Raw genomic sequence first — 26,719 nt, 5'->3', positions numbered from 1 at the left:
GCTTTTTTTAAGGCTAGAAAACTTTTAATGGAAAAATTGACATATCTTTTTTAACCAAATTTGTGTTATCTGGACATCTTTGAAGAGTAATACCACAAAAGTAGCTTCATAAACTTTAATTCTTTAGCATAATGCTCTAGAGTTCTTAGAAGATAGTTATCTGTATTTTTATATTTTATCTTTTTTTTTTTAATGTTTTTATTGATTTATTTTTGAGACAGAGAGAGACAGAGCATGAGCAGGGGAGGGACAGAGAGAGAGGGAGACACAGAATCCGAAGCAGGCTCCAGGCTCTGAGCTGACAGCACAGAGCCCGACGCAGGGCTCGAACTCACGGAGTGTGAGATCATGACCTGAGCTGAAGTTGGATGCTCAACTGACTGAGCCACCCAGGTGCCCCTATATTTTTATCTTTCTAATATCCCCTTAAGGTAGGCATCATTCCTATCCTCCTCTTCTTTAAAAAAAAAAAATTTTTTTATGTTTTTATTTTATTTTTGAGAGAGAGTGCGAACGGCGTTTTGGGGCAGAGAGACAGGGAGACACAATTTGAAGCAGGCCCCAGGCTCTGAGCTGTTGGCACAGAGCCTGACGTGGGGCTGAACTCACGATTGTGAGATCATGCCCTGAGCTGAAGTCAGACACTTAACCAGCTGAGCCACCAAGGCGCCCCCATCCTCTCTTAGAAGTAAAACTATCTACTAAATTTCGGCAGGAATTAAGATACCATGGATTAAGTGATACATTAGATACAGTATGTCTTCTTCCTGCTGACTGAATCCTCCTGTCTTATTGGATATCCCAGGACAATTTAGAGCAATGCTAGCATTGAAGCCAACTCAGTTTTTTGGAGCTGTTCTGTACCTCTCGAGAAACCTTACCCTGCTGCTGGCATCAACCTCAGCCCAATATGGTCTTTGAATTCTGGGGGCTGCTTATCACTGTGTTAGGAAACCACTTTTTAAAAAACACTTTGCCTCTGTTCTTTTTTGGTAGATGACAATGAAGGAGACAAAAAGAAAAAAGATAAGAAGAAAAAGAAAGGAGAAAAGGAAGAAAAAGAGAAGGAGAAGAAAAAAGGACCTAGCAAAGCCACAGTTAAAGCTATGCAAGAAGCTCTGGCTAAGCTTAAAGAAGAAGAAGAACGACAAAAGAGGGAAGAGGAGGAACGCATAAAACGGCTTGAAGAGTTAGAAGCTAAACGTAAAGAAGAGGTATGTTTTCATGAAGTTGTGTTTAATTTAAAGTCTGTGCTCTGTAAGATATCTTTAATCTTCTTATTCTAAAAATGTCATAGTTGTATGGTAATTCAATTACATTATTATTCAGATGTAAACAATAAGATGAAGCAATATAGAAAATTCTACCTTTATTTACTTAGGTGCAGAAGTTGGTTATATATCCACTCCAATACTTGGTCTACTCTCATATGATGTTAATTAATAATTATGTACACTGTTGAAGTATTTTCATTTGTGGCATCTGGGTATTTCAGTCAGTTAAGCATCCAACTCTTGATTTCAGCCCAGGTCACGATCTTACAGTTTGTGGGTTTGAGCCCTGCATTGGGATTCTCTCTCTTCCTCTCTCTCTGCCCCTCCTTTGCTCGTGTTGTCTCAAACATAATTAAGTAAACATTTAAAAAATAATATTTATTTTCATTTGGGTATTCATAATGTAATACTTTGCATGTATTTCAAGAGCTTTGTTTGAATTTGTGTTCTTGACATTTAAATTTCATAATTATGTCAATACAATTTTTGTCTGATATGTACTCCTATGCAGGAAAGACTAGAACAAGAAAAGAGAGAAAGGAAAAAGCAAAAAGAAAAAGAACGAAAAGAACGCTTGAAAAAAGAAGGGAAACTTTTAACTAAATCCCAGAGAGAAGCCAGAGCCAGAGCTGAAGCTACTCTTAAACTTCTACAAGCTCAGGGTAAGTAGTATTTTTAACTGAATAGTCTAGAAGCTTCTGTCATGCAGTTATAGGTCTGTAATGGTCAAAAGGAGAGTAGAAGTCAGAGAATTTCTATGAAAATGCTGTGGAAAAAGTCAAATAAAAATGTAAAGAAGAGGGACACCTGGTTGGCTCAGTTGGTAGACCATGCATCTCTTGGTTTCAGGGCATGCATTCAAGCCCCAGGTTGGGTATAGAGCTTACTTAAAGAAAAGTGTAAAGAATAGGTAAGATAATTACATTATTTAGGGAGGTGACTTCTATATGATGATGAAAATTTATGTGTAAATGATAGTATGTCTGTAAATAAGTTTTTGTTTCCCCCACAATAAACAAAGAGAATACAGTAAAATCAGTCACCAAGTATCTGTTACTCAGTTTCAACAATTGTCAGTATTTAACCGTTCTTGTTTTCTTGCTCTCCACTGACTTTTTTTCCTCAAGTATTTTAAAGTGAATTTTAAACACCATATTATTTTACTCCTTTTTACTTTATTATTTTACTCCTATTTTACTAACAAATGAGGACTTTTTTTTTTACATTAAGTAGATTTTGTATTACATATAACAAAATTAATTTGTCGATAGCATCTGGTTGTCTATGTATAGTTTTTCCCCTTATATCCACAGTGTTTTTTATAATTTGTTTGTTTGAATCAGGATCCAGATTAGATCCACACGTTGCCTTTGGTTGATATGTCTGTCTCTCACTGATACTATTACCCATTCTTGGTTTTGGTATGCCATTTATTAGTTGTAGATACTGGGTTATTTGGAATTTCTCATATTCTGAATTTGTTTAATTGCATATTCCTGGTCTTGGCTAATAAACTTCTCTGTTAAAATTTCCTATATCTAGCAGCTTGGCTTTTCCAAGTGGTACTATGTACTTCCTGTTGCCTCATGTCCGGAGGCATGTGATCTGGTTGTCTCACTTTTGGTGATACCAAGATTGATTATTGGGTTAGGTATTGGCAGCTTTGTCCACTATACAAGTAATCCACTGATTTTTCACCTAATAATTTAATATCCAATTAGTGATCATTGCCTGTATCAAGGAGCTCATTAGGAATTGCAGAGTTGTGATATACTGTCATTCCTTTTGCATTTATTAGCTATAATCTTTGTTTAAAGAAAAACTTTCCCTGAAATACAGTTCACGCAGGAAAGCCAGGATAAATGCTTAATTATTTTCCTTCATTAATCCTCAGGATAATAAATTGATGTCTTAGCAACTTCCAGAGGTGATCAGTGAGTGTATTTTGTTTTTTTTGTTTATTTTAATGGGGTTTTATGTAATTTACATGTTTTTATCTCATGAAATCATTTATATTTTTTAATACTCAAAATTGTCCCATCTTTGGCCAGCGGGACCTCATTTAGGTTGGTCCCTCTGATTTTTTGCACACAACCACAGTATTCTTTGACCTCTACCTCACTTTCTAACACAACAAGGTATCTATGGTACATCTTACACATTTTCTGCCCTAGACCTGAAATCACCTGTTTATACAAGGAGCCCTAGTTCTTTTAGTTTAGAGACCGTAATCTGGACATGTAATTATGTTTCTGACAGATAAGATGATTTAAAATAGTTTCTCTGCTCCATTGAGAAGAATATTGAGAAGAAGTCCTCTCTTAATTTCTTGTTCTTACATTTCACAGATTTTTATATGACTAATTTTGGTGCTTTTGCTATAATTACAGTAATAGGTACCATTTATTGCGTATTTATTAAGTAACTGATATTGTCATAAACCTTTGACATTGTCTCTTTCCTTATAAGAATCTAATAAGTGTTTTCATTGCCATCATTCATTCCCAAACCCCAAGTTTAAACTGTTTGCCCAGTGTCATGGAGCTGAGATTTAAACTGATCTGTGTGACCACCTCTTTATTATGCATTGTATGTTCAGCTGGCGGCAGTAAAGGTAGAGAAACACAGTACTTGGATCAAAAAGTTTATTCTTAATTGGGGATGTAGTTTTTTAAAGATGAAATTAGAGAACAAATATGAGTACAACTAGCACCCAGATACGAGATTTGACTGGTGACTATTTGGATGTCTAAAAGCACTCATGTAGAAATTGGGATGGGACCAAGCAGGGAATAATTTTCCATTCTTAGAAATATTTTATGGAGTAGTTTGACTTGTACTTATGAGATTAGATGAAAATTATAATTAAGTAGACACTGCCCCCAATGTGGGGCTTGAACTCATGACCCTAAGATCAAGAGCTAGCCAAGAACCCCCCCTTTAATTTAATATGATGATCATTAGGACGGGTTTGGAAGAGATGGTCTCTCGAGTGGCATCTCTCCCCTTGGGCTCTTATTTTTCATAATGTTGCTCAATATTTGTCCTCTTACTGATTCCCTATGTATTGATAAAAAGTCCAAGCTCCTTAGCTTGATATTAAAGGCCTCCATAGTATGCTCATTGAGTCATCTCAAAAGAAGCTATAGTGTTTTGTTTCACCGTATCTTTCAAAGCTACCTTGTTGGGTAAAGATCAGGTACCACATTCATTACCTAGAACAATATAAAACTTATTTATTGAGCCCAAAATGTGTTTGAGAGTGTAGGTATCTGCCGGTGTTTTCTGATAATTACTCTGAATTGTGTAGCAGATAGATAGCATTTTCAGTCAGTTCTATAGCCTTTAGCCTATTAACTACTAACTGTATAGCAAGTACTTTACAAATAATTTGAAATTAATTCACTTCAGGCAAAGAGTTTCTGTGTGAATTTGATTGTAATAATCTCATTTTGCAAGGTGAATGGAATATCTGAACACACACGTTGATGTTGACTACAAATATAACAGTTTATTAAACATTCCCTAACTCGAAGAATAGTCTGTTGATTAAGTCTGCAGTGTTGTTGTGACCACCCTTCAGTTCATCTAACCTACAGTTTCCCCTCCCAGGTCCCTGCTTTTACTTACTAGGGGTAGGCTGCTGGGCAGGGATATCTCTGGTCAACTGGATTATCTCCACATTGTCAGCTGGCTTTATCCTTTTATTTTAGTTTGTCTTACCAAATGATAGCTCTGATTTTATAATTCTGGCCAATCTCATTACTTACATACATGCGTTCATTCAGTACTTTAAAGTTAAGAACATTTTAAGTGATTTCCTTCTGTTAATGACTTCATTCAAGACCCCACAGTAAATAGTTTTTATTGTTTTATAAAATTTCTGCCCTATGTGAGACTATGTCAGTAATCCAGCAAATGGAAAGTAACCTCTCTTAGGAGTTTGTTATAGGAATGGAGAGGAAGGATTGTAATAGAGAACATTCCATGTCTGGGATTTACTAGTAACTGTTGACTGATGAAGATGTATTCTCCTCAGATTCAGTAATGTTACTTGCAGATCAGATATGACATTGGTTTGTACTGCCATGTCTTAATTTGACAAAATTTGTTTGCTCTATTTAAGAGAAAATATGAAGTGTTCAAAACTGGATAGTAAGAACCATGAATTCAAATAAAAACAGATTTGTGATCTGACACTAACCTTTTCATTTTGGATAAGTCACTTTCTCATTGAATCTTACTTTTGACCAGCTTTTGACCAGCTGTGAAGCTGGCCATAGTTGAAAAAAAGTAAACTTAATGACTTTGTTTTGTAATGGTAATGAAACTTCTGTTATACTTAGTTTTTTATTTGTATTTGTAACAAATTTAGTAGCTTAAAAAGACACAAAATTTATGACTTTGAAATTCCCTAAATCAGATGTCTGATGTGGGTCTCACTGGTTTAAGGTATTGGCAGGCCTGCATTCCTTTCTGGAGTTTCTAGGGTAGAACCAATTCCCTTGTTGTCTTCTAGAGGCATTCATATTACTTGGTTCATGATGCCCTTCTTTCATCTTCAGAGCCATCAGTATTGCATAATGCTGACTATTTTTCCATGGGTACATCATCCTCTGACTTCAGCCTGTACCTCAGAGAAAGGTTCTTCATTTTTAAAGGATCTCATGCAGTTGATTAGGTTGGGCTCACTTGGATAATCCAGGATAATGTCTCTCATCTCAAGTCCTTAGGCTTATTCACATCTGCAGTGTCTTTTTTGCCATGTTAGGTAACATATTCACATGTCCTGGGGATTAAGACCTGGATGTTTTGGGGCAGGGGGAGGCATTATTCTATTTACTGTGCACTTAATTTTCATCTTATTTGTGAGTTCATTACAAAGAAAACATTTTGTGAGTGTCATGTTTTCACTGTATCTTTCAAAGACCAAAATACAGATTTTTAAATATGTTTATGTTAAATGTTTAAATAGAGATCAGTGACCATATTACTCTGAAACATGCTGGAGGTTACCTGATGCTATTTATTTGCCATGTCTTGTTACTTTAGTGCTTAAATTGGAGAATTCAAGACAAACAAGGCTGATTAATTATATTGATGATGAAAAGTCATATATATAGTAGCATATTTTTCATTACTACTAAAGTATTTGGAAGAATAGTGTTAAATTAGGATCTACTCTGGGGCGCCTGGGTGGTTCAGTCAGTTGGGCGGCCGACTTCAGGTCGGGTCATGATTTTGCGGTCCGTTGAGTTCGAGCCCCGCGTTGGGCTCTGTGCTGACAGCTCAGAGCCTAGAGCCTGTTTCCGATTCTGTGTCTCCCTCTCTCTGACCCTCCCCCATTCATGCTCTGTCTCTCTCTCTCTCTCAAAAATAAATAAACGTTAAAAAAAAAAAATTAGGATCTACTTTTAATTTCTCTTGTTTTTGTCAGATTGTTGGAGGCATTTATTCTGAAGTGAAAAGGATAGATTAAAGGTAGAATTTACCTTTTTTTCAACTGTGGCTTCATTTTGGATTTTCTAATTTTTATTGTCTGTTTCAGTTCATAGTCCAAAATTTATGGAGTAAGTAGAGCTAGTGAAGGTTTTTGTGGACCTTGTGGGAGATGTGGGGAAAGGAGTTGTAGAATTTCTGTCCTTTCAGCTGTGAAATTCTTTATATATTTTTACAAAATTTTTAAAGCTTATTTATTTTGAGAGAGAGTGAGCTAGGGAGCACAAGTAGGGGGAGAGGCAGGGAGAGAGACTCCCAAGCAGGCTCTGCATTGTCAACGCAGAGCCCTGCACAGGGCTTGATCCCACAAACCATGAGATGACCTGAGCCCAAATCAAGAGTTGGACACTTAACCCACTGGGCCATCCATGCACTGCTGTAAAATTCTTAAATTTCTTTGTTCACTTTGAACTGCATACATTGTTGAATGATCATTATTTTTTTTTTAGTGAGAATTTTTTTAATATTTATTTATTTTGAGAGAGAGAGAGAACGAGAACACAAGTGAAGAAGGGGCAGAGAGAGAGGGAGACACAGAATCTGAAGCAGGCTCTAGGCTCTGAGCTATCAGCACAGAGCCTGATGTGGGGCTCAAATTCACAAACTTGCGAGATCATGACCTGAGCCGAAGTCAGATGCTTAACCAACTGAGCAACCCAGGCGTTCCAAATGATCATTATTTTTAAAACAGAGTGGTGCACACATGGTTACTTCTTTTTGAAGAGAGGAGTCAGGGAAAGGGGTCTCTGATGTCTGAAGAGTTTGAAGGGACTCCCCCCTTTTTTTTTTTTTAACTTTTGAGGCCAAATAGCAGCTCCACTTAAATGGAACTTCAAAACATAAAAGGGTGAAGTTCTGAGAGTACCTCATATTTTTTGGCCAGAGGGACAAGAGGGGCTCCTGGGAGCCAGAGAGTGTAGGGGAAATCGCAGGGTGGGGGAGAAGTGACAGAAGAATCCTATAATTCTGTTGATGAATGGACATAAATCCTAGGCTTACTATATAGTTCTGTGTGTTTAGAAGAGACCCAAAAAAGGATAGTCAAAACTTTAAGAACTAATCCATGATATAAACCAGTGCCCAAGACCCAGATTTACCTCTATGGCTCATGTATGTACCAGGTAAAATACTGATTCTAAGTATACTGTGGAAAGTCTGTTATAAATGTTCTACTTTCTGTAGCAGCCATTAAATAAGATTAAAACTAAAAGTAGATAAATTAAAAAGGAAATCTAAAGTATATTCAAATAATCCACAAGAAAGCAGGAGAAGGTGAAAAGGGAAATGGAAAACAGAGGTAACAAATCAAATAATAAAATGATAGACTTAAAACCAACTGCATTAATAATTAAAATATGAATAGTCTAAAGATATCAATTAAAAGAGACTGTCAGAAACCAAGAGCCAGCTAGCTATATGCTGTCTGCAGTAAATCCACTTTAAGTGTACTGATATAGATAAAATGGTAAAAACAGATACCAAAAGAAAGCTGAAGTTGTTATATTAATCTGAAGTACTTCAGAACAAGTAAAATTACCAAAAATAAAGACCTACATTTCATATGATAAAAAGTGAATGCCTCATAACTTTATAACAATCTTATGTGTACCTAACTACAAGTTCACAAACATTCACCAAAATAGACCATTTTTGGGGAGCCATAAAATCCTAAAACATTTAAAAGATTTGAAATCTTACAGTGTTTTCTGAGGGACCAAAACAGAATTAAACTAGAAATGAATAATAGAAATATATCTACAAAATCAGTAAATATTTAGAAACTAAACCACATTTCTTATTAACCCCTGAGCCCAGGAGAAACTCTTATTGAAAATTAGAAAATATCTTGAATTAGAAGAAAAAAAACAAAAAGGAAAACACAGCATATTAAAATTTGTGGGGTGCAGCTAAAGCATTTCTTAGAGGGGAATTTGTAGTATTAAAATGCTTGTTTTAGAAAAAGAAGGTCTCAAATCAATAGTCTAAGCTTCCCATTTAAACTAAAAAAGAAAAAAAGGCAGAAAGAAAAATGCAGAAAACAATGTAGTATAAAACAAGACTTAATAGAGAATCATTGAAACCAAAAGTTAGTACTTTGAAAAGATCAATAAAAATGATAAACTTCTAGATTGGCTAAGAAGAAAAAAGAGACAAGACACAAATTACTGATACCATGAGGAAAGAGTGGGGAGGGATATCATCATTACAGATTTCCAGGTGTTAAAATGATAAAGCAATATAATGAACAGCTCTGTGCTAATAGATTGAAAAGCTTAAGATAAAATAGGGCCATTCCTTAAAAGACACAAACTATCAAAACTTAAAATCTATCATGATGAAGTGGATTTTATCCTGGGAGTGAAGGCTGGTTCCATTTTGAAAATCAGTAAATAAATGTGTTTAAAGAAGCAAAACTACATGGATGCAGAAAAATCATTTGACAAAATTCAGTAAGCATATATGATAGAAATTCACAAAATAGAAAAGTTCCTTATTTTGCTAAAAGAGATCTACAAAAAAATACACAATTGTTGCACTTAATGATGAATTATGGCTGCTAAACCCTAATATTGTAATTAAGGCAAGGATGTCCATTCTCACCACAATCATTCCACATTGTACTGGAACATCCTAGAGTTGTAATTAGGGGGAAGAAAGAAAAAAAAGTAAAAGACATACAGATTGAAAGGAAGAAGTAAAACTCTATTTACAGATGACAATTGTTTACACAGAAACTACTGTGAGATACCACTGAAAAAACATGAAACCCTACAACCAATAAGTGAGATTAACAAAGTTATAGATAGGGCCAGCATGCAAATACCAATTGTATATCTGTATGCTAGCCATTAACAGCTGAAAATCAAAACCATATTATTTACAATAGCACCCCACCCCAAAAATACATTGAAACAGTTATAATTCTAATATTTGTGGGACCTATATGCTGAAAACTATAAAAAAAAAAAAACACTGACGAAAATAATCAGAGAACTTTGTAAACGGAGAAACGTTGCATTCATGGATAGGAAAACGATATTGTTAAGATAATCAGTTCTCCGAAATGATCTGTAGATTCAGTGCAATCCCAGTCAGCAGTAGGATATTTTATGAGTATCTATAAGCTATTTCTAAAGTGTGTATGAAGAGATGAAGGAGTTAGAATGGCCAAAATAATTTTGAAAACAATATACTTGAAAGACTCAGAATATTGTACCTGATTTCAAGACTTACTGTAAAGCTGCAGTCATCAGTACAGTGTGATAATGGCAAAAGCAGCAATAAAGACAAATAGATCAATATAATAGTCTGTATGTGGTCAGTTTGTTTTTTTCTGTCATAGGTAAAAGGCAGTTTATTAAGTAAAATACAGTATTAGCAACAACTGATACAATTGGGAATCTGTATGCAAAAACAAAAACCCGGGGCGCCTGGGTGGCGCAGTCGGTTAAGCGTCCGACTTCAGCCAGGTCACGATCTCGCGGTCTGTGAGTTCGAGCCCCGCGTCGGGCTCTGGGCTGATGGCTCGGAGCCTGGAGCCTGTTTCCGGTTCTGTGTCTCCCTCTCTCTCTGCCCCTCCCCCATTCATGCTCTGTCTCTCTCTCTCCCAAAAATAAATAAAAACATAGAAAAAAAAATTAAAAAAAACCCCAAAAACCCAAAAGCCTCGTCCTAAATCTCATTAAATAAAAATTAACACAAAAAAGATCATAAATCTAAATATAAAAGGTACAACTATAAAACTTTAGGGGAAAACATAGTAGAAAGTCTTTGTGACCTTGTGTTAGTGATTAGTTTAACTTCAAAAGCATAATTCATAAAAGGAACAAATTTGAGGAAGTCCAGTCAAAAACTTGTTCTGCAAAAGACACCATTGAGACAGTTCAGAGACAGTACCTCAAAATCACGTATCTGACAAAGGATTAATATGCAGAATATGAGAAGATAACTCTGTATTCAACAATAAGAAAAGCAACAACCCTATTTAAAAATGGGCAAAAGATTTGAACAGAAACTTAAACTATAAGCAATGAAAAGAATGTTTAACATTAGTCATTATGGAAATTCAAATTAAGACCACCATGAGCTTTCACTACATATTTATTGAAATACTTACATTTAAAACATCTTTTTCTGGCAAGTATACAGAACAGTTGGAACTCACCTACTTTACTGGTTGGAATGCAAAACGGTAAAGCCAGTTTGGAAAACAGTTGGCAGTTTCTTACAAAATTAAGTACCTATTTACATAATGTCCCATCATTTCCACTTCAAAATATTTACCACAAAGAAATGTTCACATAGAAACCTGCGTACAAATGTTTGTAGCAGCTTTATTCGTAATTGTCAAAAACTGGAAACAACTCAAATGTCCATCAGTTGTCTAAAAGATAATGGAACTGTAGTATATACTTAACAATAGAATGCTACTCAGCAATAAAAAGAAATGAAGTATTAGTACACACGAGGATGACTCTAAAATCCATTATGATGACAACAGCCCAGACTAGAAGGTTTAATTTCTGTGATATTTTGGAAAAAAATCTTTTGGGAAAGAGAACAGATAGGTGGTTGCAAGGATGTAAGTAGGGTTTGACTACACAGAACAGCCTAGGGTGATGGAATTGTTCTTCATCTTGTGTTTAATAACTCTGCTCATCTGTCAAAAGTCACAGAACTGGACACCAAGAAAGTAGAATTTTAGTGTATGTATATTTTACAATATCTTATATAAAAAAGATTTTTCCATGTATGTTCTTTTATATTTCAGGGCATGTATCTCTGGGGTGAATAAAATGTTACCTTTTCAAGTAGCATTTCTTAAATGATATGCAAATAGCATAAGTCTAAAGTTTTTCATTCTTATCACTTAGGTGTTGAAGTGCCATCAAAAGACTCTTTGCCAAAGAAAAGGCCAATTTATGAAGATAAAAAGAAGAAAAAAACACTACAGCAGCTAGAAAATAAAGAAGGTTTGTATACAAAGTGACCTATGACTTAAAAATATTTTGGGGGCGCCTGGGTGGCTCAAGTCGGTTAAGCGTCTGACTTCGGCTCAGGTCATGATCTCACGGTCTGTGAGTTCAAGCTCCGCGTCGGGCTCTGTGCTGTCAGTTCAGAACCTAGAGCCTGCTTCGGATTCTGTGTCTCCCTCTCTCTCTGCCCTTCCCCCACTCACGCTCTGTCTCTCTCTACCAAAAACTGAATAAACGTTAAAAAAATTTTTTTAAATTTTGTTTGACTTTCTCCTACAACATTCAAAACAATGTCTTTTAAAGAAACTGGAAATCAGAATTACATATTGAAACTTACTATACCGTATTTCCTATTATTGTTAATCATTCTCAGCTGATTTAAATGACAGGTTAATGGAAAAGTGCTTTTGTTCGAAAAACCTAGATCGTACCCAAAAACTATTCTTAATTATCATTCTTATTTTTTCTTTGTTTCCTTCTCAACCTTTTTGTAATTTTCCATTCTATTCCTTGAATAGAAAGAAACTCTGTTTCCTGTAAAACATATGACTGATATTTAAACATTTTCTAAACGTGCTGAAGAATTCAAGTTTGTACTATTGGTTTTTATTCAGTACTTAACAGAGTATCCTAACAGAAATTATGCACTGAAAAAGTATTGTTAACTTGGTTTCTGCCTTGTTTTCAGTGTCTGAACCAATAGAATTAAATGCTGCTGTAGAAGTGGTAGAACAAGGAGTACCAGAAAAGGAAGAGACACCACCTCCTGTTGAACCAGGCCAGTAGCACTGACTAATTGCTTCCTATTAAATAGCATTGGTGTGTCAGAAGTTGTCTAGTCATTATTAGTGTGGGGAAACCAAATATCTGGCAGGATGGTCTTTTTCATACTTCTTTTCTCTAAACCATTCCTTTCCATTTCCATTTCCATTTCCATTTTGAAAAAGTGTAGGAGATTTGAGTCAGTTTCTTTTTAATAGTGTCAGTAAAATGTAGAGAGGATAGAAGTTTTTAGATTTTTTCTGATGTTTTCATTTTGGGTCAGAAATCTTAGGTGGTGCCAAGAAGACCTGAAGTTCTTTATTTAATCCTTTGGAAACAAATTGGTAGCATTTTAATGAGAACTATTTAAGAGTCATAAAAATTGGCATTTTTAAACCTCCTTGGAGGTCAACTTCTATTTACTAAATCAATAAGAGGATTGTTTATTCATTGTGTGTGTGTGTGTGTTTTGAGGTTGGAGAAAAATCTTTGGCTTTTTTTTTGTTTGTTTAAGATAAACATTGTTCTAATTCATTAGACTACATATTGATAGAGCCAGAGGTTAACTAAATGTGTGGTAATAATATCAAGAGAAGCTCCATATTGTAAAGTTTGGATTGGGAATAAAAAGCAAGAGAATGTCAAGACTGACCCACACTAGTGAAAGATATCATTTCTGGTTCCTTTCCTTCTTTCTCCCCTTCTGTTCTTGGTATAAAATGGATCATTTACTTGGCACAACTCAGCTTAACATGATGACATTAGAGGAATTCAGGTTGATACACTTAATAGCAGTCCATTATTTTAGGTGACATTTGTAGCAGTAGAAAGAATTGTTAATTTAGAAGGATGTTTTGGGTACATGTACCTGACTCATTTTCTTTTCCTCAAGATGACTCAACCAAACTTGTTGTCAAGTAATAATTATTACAGGGAAGCAAATACCACATGTCTTATGATTTGAGAATAGTTTTGCTTTATTGGATTTCATAAAAAAGAGTCATTAATATTGAGAATATTAAATCTTGAATTCAAAATTATACCTTTCTGGATACTTTTGGATTGTCAGCAGATATTCTATTCTTATTTTCAACTGGAGTAGAGGTGTAGCTTTGTACCTACAGCTATATAATTTAAGTAGTATTTGTATGTATCTGTAGAGGTTAAAGCAATAAAATAAGTAGTAAATTCTTAGGTATGAAGTAGAAGTTTGAAACATCAAAATGGAGATGCAGTAAGTCCCCTCTTATCTGCTGGGGATATGCTCCAAGACACCCAGTGGATGCCTGAAACAGCAGATAGTACTGAATTCTGTATATACTATGTTTTCTCCTTTACATACATAGATGTGATAGAGTTTAACTTATAAATTAGGCACGTAAGAAAAGAACAGTAATGAGTAATAACATGAACAATCAGAATGATATACTGTATGAAAAGTTATGTGAATGTAGTCTTTCTCTTTTAAAATATTGTACTGTACTCTTCTTGTGATGATGTGATATGACAAAACACTCACATGATGAGATGAAGTGAGATGAGTGATGTAGGCACTGTGATGTAATGTTAAACTACTGTTGACCTCCTGACCATGTTAAGAAGGAGGATTGTCTGCTTCCAGACCACAGTTGACTGTGGGTAACTGAAAATGCAGAAAGCAAGACTAGATAAGGTGAGGGGACTCTTGTGAAATTTCATTTTTGCTCAAGAACCTAGGAGTACAACCATCTACCCTTTTCAAAATCTAACAAAACATTTAAATGTCTGAGTTTCTAATATTTTAATTATGTCAAATATGAAATCTGGATTAAGTGTAATTTCATGTATTCAAAATTCTGGGTAATTGTGCAGCATTTGGTAATAGTAAATTATAACATGCTAGCTATATTGAAAAAAATAATTCAAAGATAATGAGATTGTACATGTGTTTTTGCATAATGAAAACATTTTTAATGTCAGCATAATTTTCTACTTTTTTCTAAAAGCAATTCCCCATTTCTAGATGATTTCTAACAAAAATCTTTATTTACAGAAGAGGAAGAAGAAACTGAAGATGCTGGATTGGATGATTGGGAAGCTATGGCCAGTGATGAGGAGAGAGAAAAAGGTGAATAGCTTATAAGTACACATTGATAAATCTCGTGGTAATTAGAGGTGTGTATATTTAAAGGAATGGTCAGTCTTTTGATGATGAAAGCCATATGAACATTTCTGAGAATAAAAACCAGTCTTGATTTCCCCATTGCCATGGTTCCTAAATCCTTATGTGGATCCTCATTTTATGAATAAATGGTTTTTCAGAAGATCCTAGGATTTAAAATACGTTTTTTCAGTGGCGCCTGGATGGCTCATTTGGTTGTGTCCCGACTCTTGATTTTACCTCAGGTCGTGTTCTCATGGTTCACGAGTTCAAGCCCCACATTGGGTGCCTGTCTCTGCCTCTCTCTGTGCCCCTCCCCTGTGTGCACACTCTCCCTCTCAAAAATAAACTTTAAAATATGTATACATACATATGTATGTTTCAGTATGATGTTATAAATGGGATTAGGTTATTAAAGGTAGCCTACCAAAAGCCCCTTTAACTTAAAACATAATACAAAGATAATGCAAGTAAATGGTACCTAATCAATGTGAATAAACAATTTTTCTTTGTCATTACTTTCTGTCATTTATTATTAAAGTCTACTTTCTTTGGTTTTAATTTCCTGATTTTTCCCCCTAACTTCTTAAATTTTTTTTTTTTATACATTTATTTATTTTTGAGAGAGAGACAGAGCATGAGCAGGGGAGGGGCAGAGAGAGGGAGACAGAATCAGAAGCAGGCTTCAGGCTCTGAGCTGTTAGCACAGAGCCCAACACAGGGCTCGAACCCACCAACGGTGAGATCATGACCCGAGCCGAAGTCGGATGCTCAACCGACTGAGCCACCCAGGCGCCCCACTAACTTCTTAAAATGGATATTTGTTTATTTAGAGTTTTTTTCCTTAATATATGTGGGTGGTTTTTTTTTTTTTGGAAGTTTTCATTTTTATTACAGTTAATATACAGTGTTATATTAGTTTCAGGTGTATGATAATGTTTCAACAATCCTGTGTATCACCTGGTGCTCATCATAACAAGTGCACTCCTTAATTCTCATCACCTATTGAATTCACCCCTGCCCTCTCCCCAACCTCTGGTAACCATCAGTTTGCTCTCTGTAGTTAAGAGTATTTTTCTTGGTTTTTCTATTTCTCTCTTTCATATGCCCTTATTTGTTTTGTTTCTTAAATTCCACATATGAGTAAAATCATGATATTTGTCTTTCTCCGACTGATGTATTTCACTTAGTGTTAGACCCTCTAGCTCCATCCATGTTGTTGTTGCAAAATGGCAAGACGTCATTCTTTCTTATGGCTGAATAATATTCTGTTGTATATATATATTCCACATCTTCTTTATCCATTCATCTATCAGTGCATACTTTGGCTGCTTATATATTTTGGCTATTGTAAGTAATGCTGTTATAAACATAAGGGTACATGTATCCCTTTGAATTAGTGTTTTTGTATTTTTTGGGGGTAAGTGCCCGGTAGTGTCATTACTGGATCGTAAGATAGTTATATTTTTAACTTTTTGAGGAATCTCCATACTGTTTTCCACAGTGGCTGCACCAGTTTGCATTCCCACCAACAGTGCACTAGGGTTCCTTTTTTTCCACATCCTGGCCAACACTTAATATATGTTTTTAAAACTAAATTTTTCTTTAAGCTTTAGTCCTATTTCACAAGTTCTGATGATATTTGTAATTTTCATTTTAATATATTTTACCTGATTTATAGAAGTGTAGTTTTTAATTTACAAAAGTGGGATTTTCTGATTATTTTCTTGTTACTTCATTGAGATCACAGAACATAAATGTATCTTTCTGAAATATGTTGAGAGGGGCGCCTGGGTGGCTCAGTAGGTTAAGCATCTGACTTCGGCTCAGGTCATGATCTGGCAGTTAGTGAGTTTGAGCCCTGTATCAGGCTCTGTGCTGACAGCTCAGAGCCTGGAGCCTCCTTCAGATTCTGTGTCTCCCTCTCTCTCTGCCCCTTCTCTCCTTGCACACTGTCTCTCTTTCTCTCTCTCAAAAATAAATAAACATTAAAAAAATTGAAATATGTTGAGAATTAATTTACAACCTAATACATGGTTGATTATTGTAAATGTTTAATATGTGATTGGAAGGAGTTTATATTCTGCAGTACTGTGTGCCTTGTTCTCTATAGTTAACCCTTGAACAACATGGATTTGAATTCCAGGAGTTCACTCACATGCAAATTTTTTTTTTTTTTTATAAATACAGTGCTATAAATATATTTCCCTTTAGATTTTATTCATAACATTTCTCTGGTTTATTTTATTATAGGAATATAGTATGTAATACACATAGCATAGAAAATATGTGCTAATCAACTATTTATGTTATTACTAAGGCTTACGGTCAGTGGTAGGCTATTAGTAGTTAGGTTTTTGAGGAGTCAAAAGTTATACATGGATTTTTGACTATGCAGGGCGACAAACATCTCTAACTTCCACATTGTTCAAGGGTACACTGTTTTTAATCAGATTTGCTTATCATTTTGTTCAAGTGTTTCTTACTCTTTTTTTTCTGTAGTGCGTTTTTTCTCTGTTACTGAGAGAGGTGGGTTAAAATCTCCTGCCCTAATTGTAAATTGTCTGTTTCTCCTTGAGTTCTGTTAATTTTGTTTAATATATTTTAGTACTTTATTATTAGGTGAGTACACTCATTTTTTGATGGATTGATGCACTGATTTGTTATTCTGTTTTATTTATATTTTATTTTTTTATTTCTAGTAATGCCTTTTGCCTTAAAGTATACATGATATGGCTATACCAGCTTTGATTCACATGATATTTTTCTATTTTTATTTTTCTGTCTCCTTAAATAGCACATATTTGAGATTTTTAAATCCAGAGTGTCAATCTTTATATTTTACCTAGACCACTTAGCCCATTACATTTAACCCTTGATGTAATTAATGAAGTATACTTATTATCTTTATCTTATTTAGTCCTTATTCTGTTTCTTTTTTTCTCCTTTCTAACCGTTTTTGGGATTGGGTTTTTTTGTTTTGTTTTTAATTCCATATTTTCCTCCTTCCATGAGCTTGGAAGTTGTATACTCTTCCACTTAACTTTTAGTGGTTACTCCAAGATAAAAGTATCCTTTTTAACAAAGATATTTGAACTCTTAGTGTTTAATGTTACCCTCTTTCCAGACAGACAATCCATACCACAGAATACATGAAGAACATTTATCTACTTCTCAATTTATATATCATTATTCTCATTTATTTTAATTCTCTGTTTTAAATCCCATAATAGCTTAAGTTTATTCATATTGTAAGCTTTTTGTTATGTTTCATTTCTTTTTGTGTCTCTGACCTTCCATTTGAGATTATTTCTTCTGGCCTGAAGAACACCTTTTAGAATTTCCTTTAGTATGAATCTGTTAGTGAGGCATTCCATTTTTGCTTTTCTAAAAATACCATTATCTCATCTTAATTCTTGAAGGGTATATTTATTGGGTGAGGACCTCTTTGTTGAAATTCTCTTTAACATTTTAAAGATACTATTCCCTTGTGTTAGCTTTCATGGTTTCTTTTGAGAAGTCAGATATCAGCCTAAAGTTTTCATGTGTCTTTGGCTTTCAGCAGTTTTTTTATGATGTGGCCAGGGTCAGTTTCCTTTTATTTATTCTGCCTATAGAGCTTTATCAATGTATGGTTTTATGTTTTTATCCATTTTACAATGTTATGAACCATTATTTCTTCTCAGGGATTCTAGTTATGCCTATGATATACCTTCCTGTTATATCAATGTGTCGTCTTTTCTGTGTTTTTCACATAATTGAATTTCCATGGTTCTTTCTAGATTGTTTCTTCTTATCTGTCTTCTGGTTCACTAATTTTCTCTTCAGCTGTTTCTCCTCTCCTGTTAAACCCATCTTTTGGGTTCCTAGTTTTGTCTCCAGTGTTTTCTAGTTTTAGATATTCCATTTAACTATTTTTTATAGTTCTTTACTTTCTAAAGTTTTTAATCTTTTGCTCCCTGGATGTTAGAAACATAGTCATTTTTAAATTTTGGTTTTATAACCTCAATGTATAGACATTTTGTGGTTTTCTGTATGCTGGCTTCCATCCTGTGATTCCTTTTTTCATGTGACTCATTTTCATATATTGTGCTGGATATTATACTTGTAAAACTGCAAAATAATTTGAGGTCAAGGATGGTGTTTTCTTTCTCCAGAGAAAATTATGTGTACAATCCACCAGGGTTCTGAATGAACTAGCAATATGGAATCGTCTTATTCCAAATTTAGAATTGATAGAATCTGGAGGTGATTGGCCAATAACAGGGAGGTCCTGTTTATTTTCTATTCATTCTAACTGCTAGGGTGCAGTTCTCCAGGATTTTACTCCACAATAAAGAGTAGTCAACCTTACCCCCCTGAGTCCTTAATAGGCCCAATACCTGGACCCCTAAGCACTGCTTAAGCTCACCTTCTCTAGAATCAGCAAATGACCATTGCTTCTCTTCCTTTGTGCTAAGATCAAGTGCAGAATCAGCAAATGACTCCAAGGGAAAGAAATTGTAAGCATTTTGTTCCCCTCACTGTGTTCCTTTTCTGTCTTTAGGTTGTCTTAGTAATATATTAAGTTTTTATTGTTAAATGGCAATCTTCATTGTAACATGTTGACCAATGCTTTGCTTTTATGATGCATGAAAACAATTTAGCATTAATGATGTTTTATAATGTTACTGCCTTACTTAATGCACCCTTAGTATTTCCCCTTAATCTTGACAGAAATCTCCATTTTTAACTTTCATTTATTTTAAAATCTTTTTTACTCAAAGAAGAAAACACGGTGCATATAGAAGTAAAAGAAAACCCTGAAGAAGAGGAGGAGGAGGAGGAAGAAGAGAGTGAAGAGGAAGAGAGTGAAGAGGAAGAGGAAGAGGAAGGAGAAAGTGAAGGCAGTGAAGGTGATGAAGAAGATGAAAAAGTGTCCGATGAGAAAGAAGCAGGGAAAATGTTAGATAAAAAACCAAGTAAAGAAATGAGTTCAGAATCTGAATACGACTCTGATGATGATCGAACTAAAGAAGAAAGGGCTTATGACAAAGCCAAACGGAGGATTGAGGTATTTATTTTCCCGTTTGCCTTTCTCTTTACTCCTTTCCTCCCCACTCCTCTAGGATCATTAGAACTATCCTCTGAACTAAAGACAATGTGGTACTGGCATGAGAACAGATAATACAGGTGAATGAAACAACTGAAAGTCCAAGAATAAACCCTCATCTTTCTGGCCTATTGATTTGTTGTCAAAGATACCAAAGCAATTCAGTGGGAAAAGGATACCTTTCTCAACCAAATGATGCTAGTTAAATTAATAAAAAGTTTAGTCTCTGACCCCACATCATACCTAAAAGTAATCTTAGATCAGAGATAGAGTTAAGATGTAATAAACTAAAGGTATGAATTTAGAAAAAATGCAGAGGAAAATATTTATGACTTTGGGTTAGACAACAGGTCTTTGACACTGATCTAACCCAAGGACCTTATTCCCTGACCTAAGTCATAATGGTATACTGCTTCATCATATATTTCTTGTTTTCTCTAAATTTTTATGTGCTCTTTGAGTGATGGTTTACTCTGAGCACATACCTTCTAGTCATAAACACTAAACTAGTGTTTGCCTTGTATATTTTAGGTAGTTGCTGTGAGGCATCTGATCACTTTAGTTGTTTAAATCTGGTGGGTTACTGAGGCATCTTTCTATTTAGTAAAGTGTACATACCTACCAGGCTTACTGTATTTTTCCTATGTAATGCAGTAGACTTGAGAGTTTTCTTCAATTCTGTCAGCTTAGTATAAATAATAACAATAAAAACTAGTTTTCTTGAGGGTGCTAAACTGTTTTAAAGCTAAAAATTATTTTAGCTTTTCTTTGTTAAAAGGGGTGCCTGAGTGGCTCAGTCAGTTGAGTGGCCAACTCATTTGATTTCGGCTCAGGTCATGATCCCAGGGTTGTGGGATTGAGTCCTGTGTCAGACTCTGCTCTGAGTATGGAGCCTGTTTTAGATTCTCTCTGTCTCTATAATAATAACAATAATAATAATATTTTTTTCATTTATAATCCTAATTTTTAAATTTTTTTGTTTTGATAACCTGTATGTCAGTGTTTGCCTCTTTCCTCTGTGAAGCCTACAAAGAGATACATTTTCAGAATTTCTTAAGAAGGTCTGTTGATTTAAGTTCGATTTCTCACCCTATCACTATTGACAGTTTTAGGTAATATAATTCTGTTTTGGAGGATAGTCCTCTTCATTTAGGACATTATACAGCATCCCTTCCCCCCACCCACTAGATACCAGTGGCATTCCCTTCTCTTTCCCATTATAACTGCAGCTTCCCATAGCACCTACTCAAGCCAACTGTCTTGCTCTATATACCCATTTGTGAGAGACAGTTCGTACTGTGATCATTTAAAAACAATGGGTATAAAGCAGAAAGTAAAAGTTTCCCCATTATCTCACTTCCCAGACCTGTTCATAGTTCTGTACATGTTCAGGTTTTTTAAAATGTTTAATTAAAACTAAGAGGCACCTGGGTAGCTTAATCAGTTAAGCATCTGACTCTTGATTTCAGCTTGGGTCATGATCTCACAGTTTGTGAGACTGAGCCTCGCATCAGGCTGCCTGCTGACGGTGTGGAGCCTGCTTAGGATTTTCTCTCTCCCCCTCTCCCTCCCTCTCTCCCTACCCCTCCCCAACTTGTACTGTCTCTCTCAAAATAATAAACATTAAAAAAAAGTTAGATAATAAATTTTGTAGATACATATTCTTTTCTTCACATAATATGCTATGGACCTCTTAGCACAATAGTTTTTTTAAGCAGCTTTGTTGAGATATCTACATATCAAAGAATTGATCCATTTTAAGTGTACAATTCAGTACAATTTTGTAAATTAGAGTTGTTCATCTATTGTCACAACTCAACATTAGAGTATTTTTATCACCCCAGGAAGATTTCTTACACCAATTTGCGTCATTCCCTATTCCTAGTCCTACATATACAGCAGTTCCTATGCCCACCCTCCCTGTCCCCTCATCTACAGTTTTGTTTTCCATGGTGTGGTCAGTTGCATTCTGGAAGCAGATGATCCTCCTCCTGATGTATTGTCAGAGGGTCAGTAGTTGCCTAACACTATGTCAGTCACCTTACTTCATCTCATTACATAGGCATTTCATAATCTCACATCATCATAAGAAGAAGGGTGAGTTCAGTACAATAACATACTTTGAGAGAGACCATATGTGCAGAACTTTTATTGCGGTATATTGTTATCCTCGTATTTTATTACTAGTTATTAATCTTTTACTGTGCCTAGTTTACAAATTTATCATTGATATGTATAGAAGAAACATGGAGTATATAGGGTTTGGTACTATCTGCAGTATCAGGCATCCACTGGGGGTCTTGGAATGTATCACCACCCCTTGGATAAGGAGGGGACCATTGTAAATTCAGTCATATAATATGTGTTTTTTTGTGTCTGGCTTATTTTACTTACCCTGGTTATCTGTGTGGTAGCTGTATCAGAATTTTGTTCATTTTTATTGCCAAATAACGTTTTGTTGTATAAATATACCATATTTTATTATTATCTATTCACTAGAGGACAGAGTTGTTTCTACTTTTTGGCTCTTATGAATAGTACTGTTATATACATGCATTTGCATATGAATCTTTGTATGGAAATGTGTTTTCATTTGGGGGGGAAGGGTGGGAGTATGTACTCCTAAGAGTGAAATTGCTGGATAATCTGGTAAATTTGTGTTTAACTTTTTCAGAAACTGTTAAACTCTTTTCCAAAGTGGCTGCACAATTATAGATTCCAACCAGTTGAGGGTTCTCTGTATCCTCACTAATACTTGTTAACCTTTGTCTTTTCAATTAATAGCCATTCTAGTGGATATGAAATAGTATATAACTTATTGTGGTTTTAATTTGCATTTCTCTCATGTTGAGCGTTTCTCAGTTTGCTTATTGGCCCTTCCTGTATCTTCATTGGTAAAACATGTATTCAAATTATTTGTCTTTTTATTATTGAGTTGTAAGAGTTCTTTTAGTTTTTTTAAATTTTGTTAACGTCAGTTTATCAAAATTTGCTGTTATAGAGCATGCTTCTAGTGTTGTAGTATAGAAATCTTTGTCTAACTTAATGTCATGAATATTTTGTCCTGTTTATTTCTAAATTTATACCTTTAGTTTCTTCTGTCTTTAGCTCTACCTCTGATAAATTAAAAATATATTTTTTTAAATATTCATTTTTGAGAGACAGAATGTGAGTGGGGGAGGGTCAGAGAGAGGGAAACACAGCATCCAAAGTAGGCTCTAGGCTCTGAGCTGTCAGCACAGAGCCCGATGTGGGGCTCGAACTCATGGACCGCGAGATCATGACCTAAGCTGAAGTTGCATGCTTAACCGACTGAGCCACCCAGGCACCCCTCTGATCTAAGATACCTTTTATGCATGATGTGGGGTCATAGACAAAGTTCATTTTTTATTAATTTAACTAGCATCATTGTTTGAAAAAGCTATCCTTTTCCCATTGCTTTGGCATCTTTGACAAATCAATAGGTCGGAAATATGAAGGTTTATTTGTGGACTTTGATTTCTGTTTCATTCACCTGTATTATCTGTTCTTCTGCTAGTACCACACTCTCTTAATTATTATAGTTTTGTAGTAAGTTTTGAGAGGGAAATCTTCCATTGTTATTCCTTTTCAAGATTATTTTGGCTATTATAGGTCACTTGCTTTCCCATATAAATTTTATGGTCAGTTTGTCAATTTCTGCAAAAATCTTGCTTAGATTTAGCTGGTGATTGTGTTGAATCTATAGATCAATTTAGGGAGAATTATCTATTTTAATATTATTGAAATAGGCTGATGATTATACATTCAGTTGGATCTTTTACAGTTTCTTCTAGTAGTGTCTTATAGTTTTCATAGTTTGAGATTTGTAATTCTTTTAAATTTATTACTAGGTATTTTACTGTTTTTGATACTATTGAATGGGATCACAATTGAAAAAAATTTTTTTCATTTCATTTTTCAGTATAAAGAAATACAGTTGAGTCTTATAGATTGATCTTGTATCCAGTAGCTGTACTGAAATATTTTTTATTCTAATTATATGTGTGTTATGTGTTAAGCTAACACATTCTTTGTGGGGAAAGCATTCAGATTTTCACCATTAACTATGATGTCAATAGTGCCCTTTATAGGTTTGAGGAACTTCCTTTCTTTCTTTTCCTAATTTGTGAGAGTTTATATCATAAATGGAGATGGGTACTTTTTCTATGATATGTATTGAGGTTGTTTTTGTGTGTGTGTGTGTGTGTGTGTTAATATATGATGTATTAACATTAGTTTTCAAATGTTAAGCTAACACTTGCATTACTAGAATATATCACACTTGATCCTGGTATGTAATTCTCTTTATATGTTACTGGATTTGGCAATATTTTGCTGAGGTTTTTGTGGTCTATACTTATAAGTGATGTTGATCAGTAGCTTTGCTTATCATATGTTGGTCTGGCTTTGGTGTCAATTTAAAATTAGCTTCCTTAGGATTGGTCAGGAAGTCTTCCTCCTCTTTTTTTCTGCAAGAGTTTGTGAAACATTGTTTTTTCTGTTTTAAATGGTAGGCAAAATTTACTAACAAAGCTTTTTTCTGTGGGGAGATTTATAAATTTCTAATTCAATTTCTTGTTATCTTTTTGTCATATTTTCTTTTTCATCTTGAGTCATGCTCAGTAATTTTTGTCTTTCTAATAGCTATTGTGTTTTATCTAGGTTGTGAGCATGAAGTTCTTCATTGTATCTTTTTACAGTCTTTTCAGTTTCTGTAAAGTTAGTGGTGTCTCTTTTGATTCTGATTTTGGTGACCAGTGTCTTTCCTCCCATCCTCACCCCCTGCCCCCCGTCAATCTAGTGAAAGGTTTTCCACCTTTTTGATCATCTCAGAGATCCAGTTTTTGGTTTTCTATTTAGCCCTTTGAATATGTTATCCCATTGCCTTCTGGCCTCTTTTTTTTTTTTTTTTTTGATGAAAATTAAGCTATTAATCTTACTTGGGTGCCTTTGTACACAATGAGTGATTTTTCTATATGAAGATATTTTTTTTAACCTTGATTTTTAACAACTGTAATGTGTGTTGATGAGGATATATTTGTATTTATTCTGCTTAGAGTTTATTCAGTGTCTTAGATATGTAGATGAAGGTTTTTCATCCAGTTTTGCAAAGTTTTCTGCCATTATTTCTTCAGGTATTTTTTCTGCCTATTTCTCTTTCTCCCTTCCTTCTGGACTCCCATTATATGCACATTGGTGCACTTGAGAGTATCCCACAGGTCTCTTGAGGTCTTTTCACTTTTCCCAGTTGTCTTTTCTTTTTATTGTTCAGATTATATAACCTCACTTAATCTATGACTTTTGATTCTTCTGCCAGTTTGCATCTACTGTTGAGCCCCTCTAGTGATTTTTTTTAAATTTGTTAATGAATTTTTTAACTTATAGTGATTTGTTTTCTCTTTGTTGATGTCTTCTGTTGATTAGTTATCATTACACTTTCCTTTATTTCTTTAAATATGGTTCCCTTTAGTCCTTTGAACATATTTATATTAGCTGCTTTCAAGTCTTTGCCAAGTCTAATATCTGAGCTTCTCACCTTTTTTTAAGTTTATTTACTTATTTGGAGAGAGAGAGAGAGAGAGAGAGAGAGAGAGAGAGAGAGAGAGAATATGAATGAATGAATATGAGCTGGGGAAGGGCACAGAGAGAGAGAGGAAGAGAGAATCCCAAGCATGCTCCACACTGCCAGCAAGAGCCTGATGCAGGGTTCAAACTCATAAACCCTGACTGAGATCATGACCTGAGCCGAAATCTAGAGTTGGATGTTTAACCAACTGAGCCACCCAGGCGCCCCAAGGTTTCTGACATTCTGTAGACCACTTTTTCTTTTATAGGTCACATTTTCCTGTTTCTTTGTATGTCTTGTAATTTTTCATTTATAAGTAGACATTTTAGAGAATATAGCAATTCTATATATTTAGATATATCTATAGATTTAGATATATCTGTATATTTAGAGAATATATGAATTCTTTTAGCTCCTTACAAATGTAGTGGTTTTAGCTATTTTTGTTTACTTGATCATTGAGTCTTGTGGATTGCTTCTGTAGTATGATGCTGATGATGTTTCTTCTCAGGTATTTGTTTGTTTTTGGTATGTTTCTTAAGCCTGGCTTCTTAGGGCTTGTACCTGATTGCTAATCCTAGTGGTCAGCCAAGTGACTTGTCAGTGGTTGTGCTTAAACACCTGGAGCTGGTAAGGATTCCACCATTTCCCAGTGGATCTGGCAGTTTACTAGTCCACTCTTTATGCATTTGTAAGCCTCTTGTTGAGCTGGTACTGAGTAATTTACTAAGGACCTGTCTGGTTTCTTCTGACAGCCCTCTGTAGGAACACAGCTTTCTAGAGTACCAGTGATAGATAGGATCTTATCAGTGCCTACTTTGGCTGTCTTGTTCCATGTACTCCTCTGTTAAATTTCTGAATGATCCTTCCAGGTTATTGCTTGCCCCACCACTATTGAGATCTTAGTCTAGTTGCGATGTTAGCCTTTTCTCTTTTTTTGCCATTCACATCTCTCCTGTTTTAGACAGTGCTTTCAGGTATGAAACCCCCTGCTCCTCTATCTCATACCTCTTCACCCCATGGAGCTGTGGGAGTGTGGGGAGTATGATGGAACAAGTCTAGACTAAAACTTCATAGGCTTCTGTTACTTTCACAGGTGGGCAATAGATTTTCTTGAATTAATGTTTTCTCAGTTTGTTATGTTGCCTTTGGTTGGTTTCTAGAATCTTTCAGTGGTGGTTGTTTTGGTTATTTTGCTCAGTTTTGTTTCCTTTTGGGGGAGAGGATTTGCTGAGCCATTCATTTCATCACTGAAGAAGTCCTGCCTCAGTACCTTTACTGCTACAAATTGTACTCCATCTTATGGAAAGATCCTAATTAGTCTGTTTCAGCTGCCAGAACAAAATTTCTCAGACTGGGTGCTTTAAACAACAGAAATTTATATTCTGA

The 26,719-nt window shown here is 35.0% G+C and overlaps 1 protein-coding gene across 3 annotated transcripts in view; it reads left to right on the top strand.

Annotated features, from left to right (window-relative positions):
• The window catches only part of EIF5B (eukaryotic translation initiation factor 5B), a 92,369-nt gene that overhangs the window by 37,626 nt on the left and 28,024 nt on the right, over window positions 1-26,719 (top strand). For 2 of the 3 annotated variants that reach the window (XM_023251589.2, XM_045054076.1), the window contains 6 exons: window positions 997-1,214; window positions 1,786-1,936; window positions 11,648-11,746; window positions 12,438-12,527; window positions 14,544-14,618; window positions 19,418-19,704. In XM_023251589.2, coding sequence (XP_023107357.2) covers window positions 997-1,214; window positions 1,786-1,936; window positions 11,648-11,746; window positions 12,438-12,527; window positions 14,544-14,618; window positions 19,418-19,704 — 920 coding nt within the window. The remainder of the gene's footprint in view (window positions 1-996; window positions 1,215-1,785; window positions 1,937-11,647; window positions 11,747-12,437; window positions 12,528-14,543; window positions 14,619-19,417; window positions 19,705-26,719) is intronic. The other variant, XM_045054075.1, reaches the window with a different exon arrangement.

The sequence above is a fragment of the Felis catus genome, chromosome A3 (genome assembly GCF_018350175.1).
Source record: "Felis catus isolate Fca126 chromosome A3, F.catus_Fca126_mat1.0, whole genome shotgun sequence".
Taxonomy (NCBI): Eukaryota; Metazoa; Chordata; class Mammalia; order Carnivora; family Felidae; genus Felis; species Felis catus.
The sequence above is the reverse complement of the archived record's forward strand: the minus strand, read 5'-3'. Positions and strand labels throughout refer to the sequence as shown.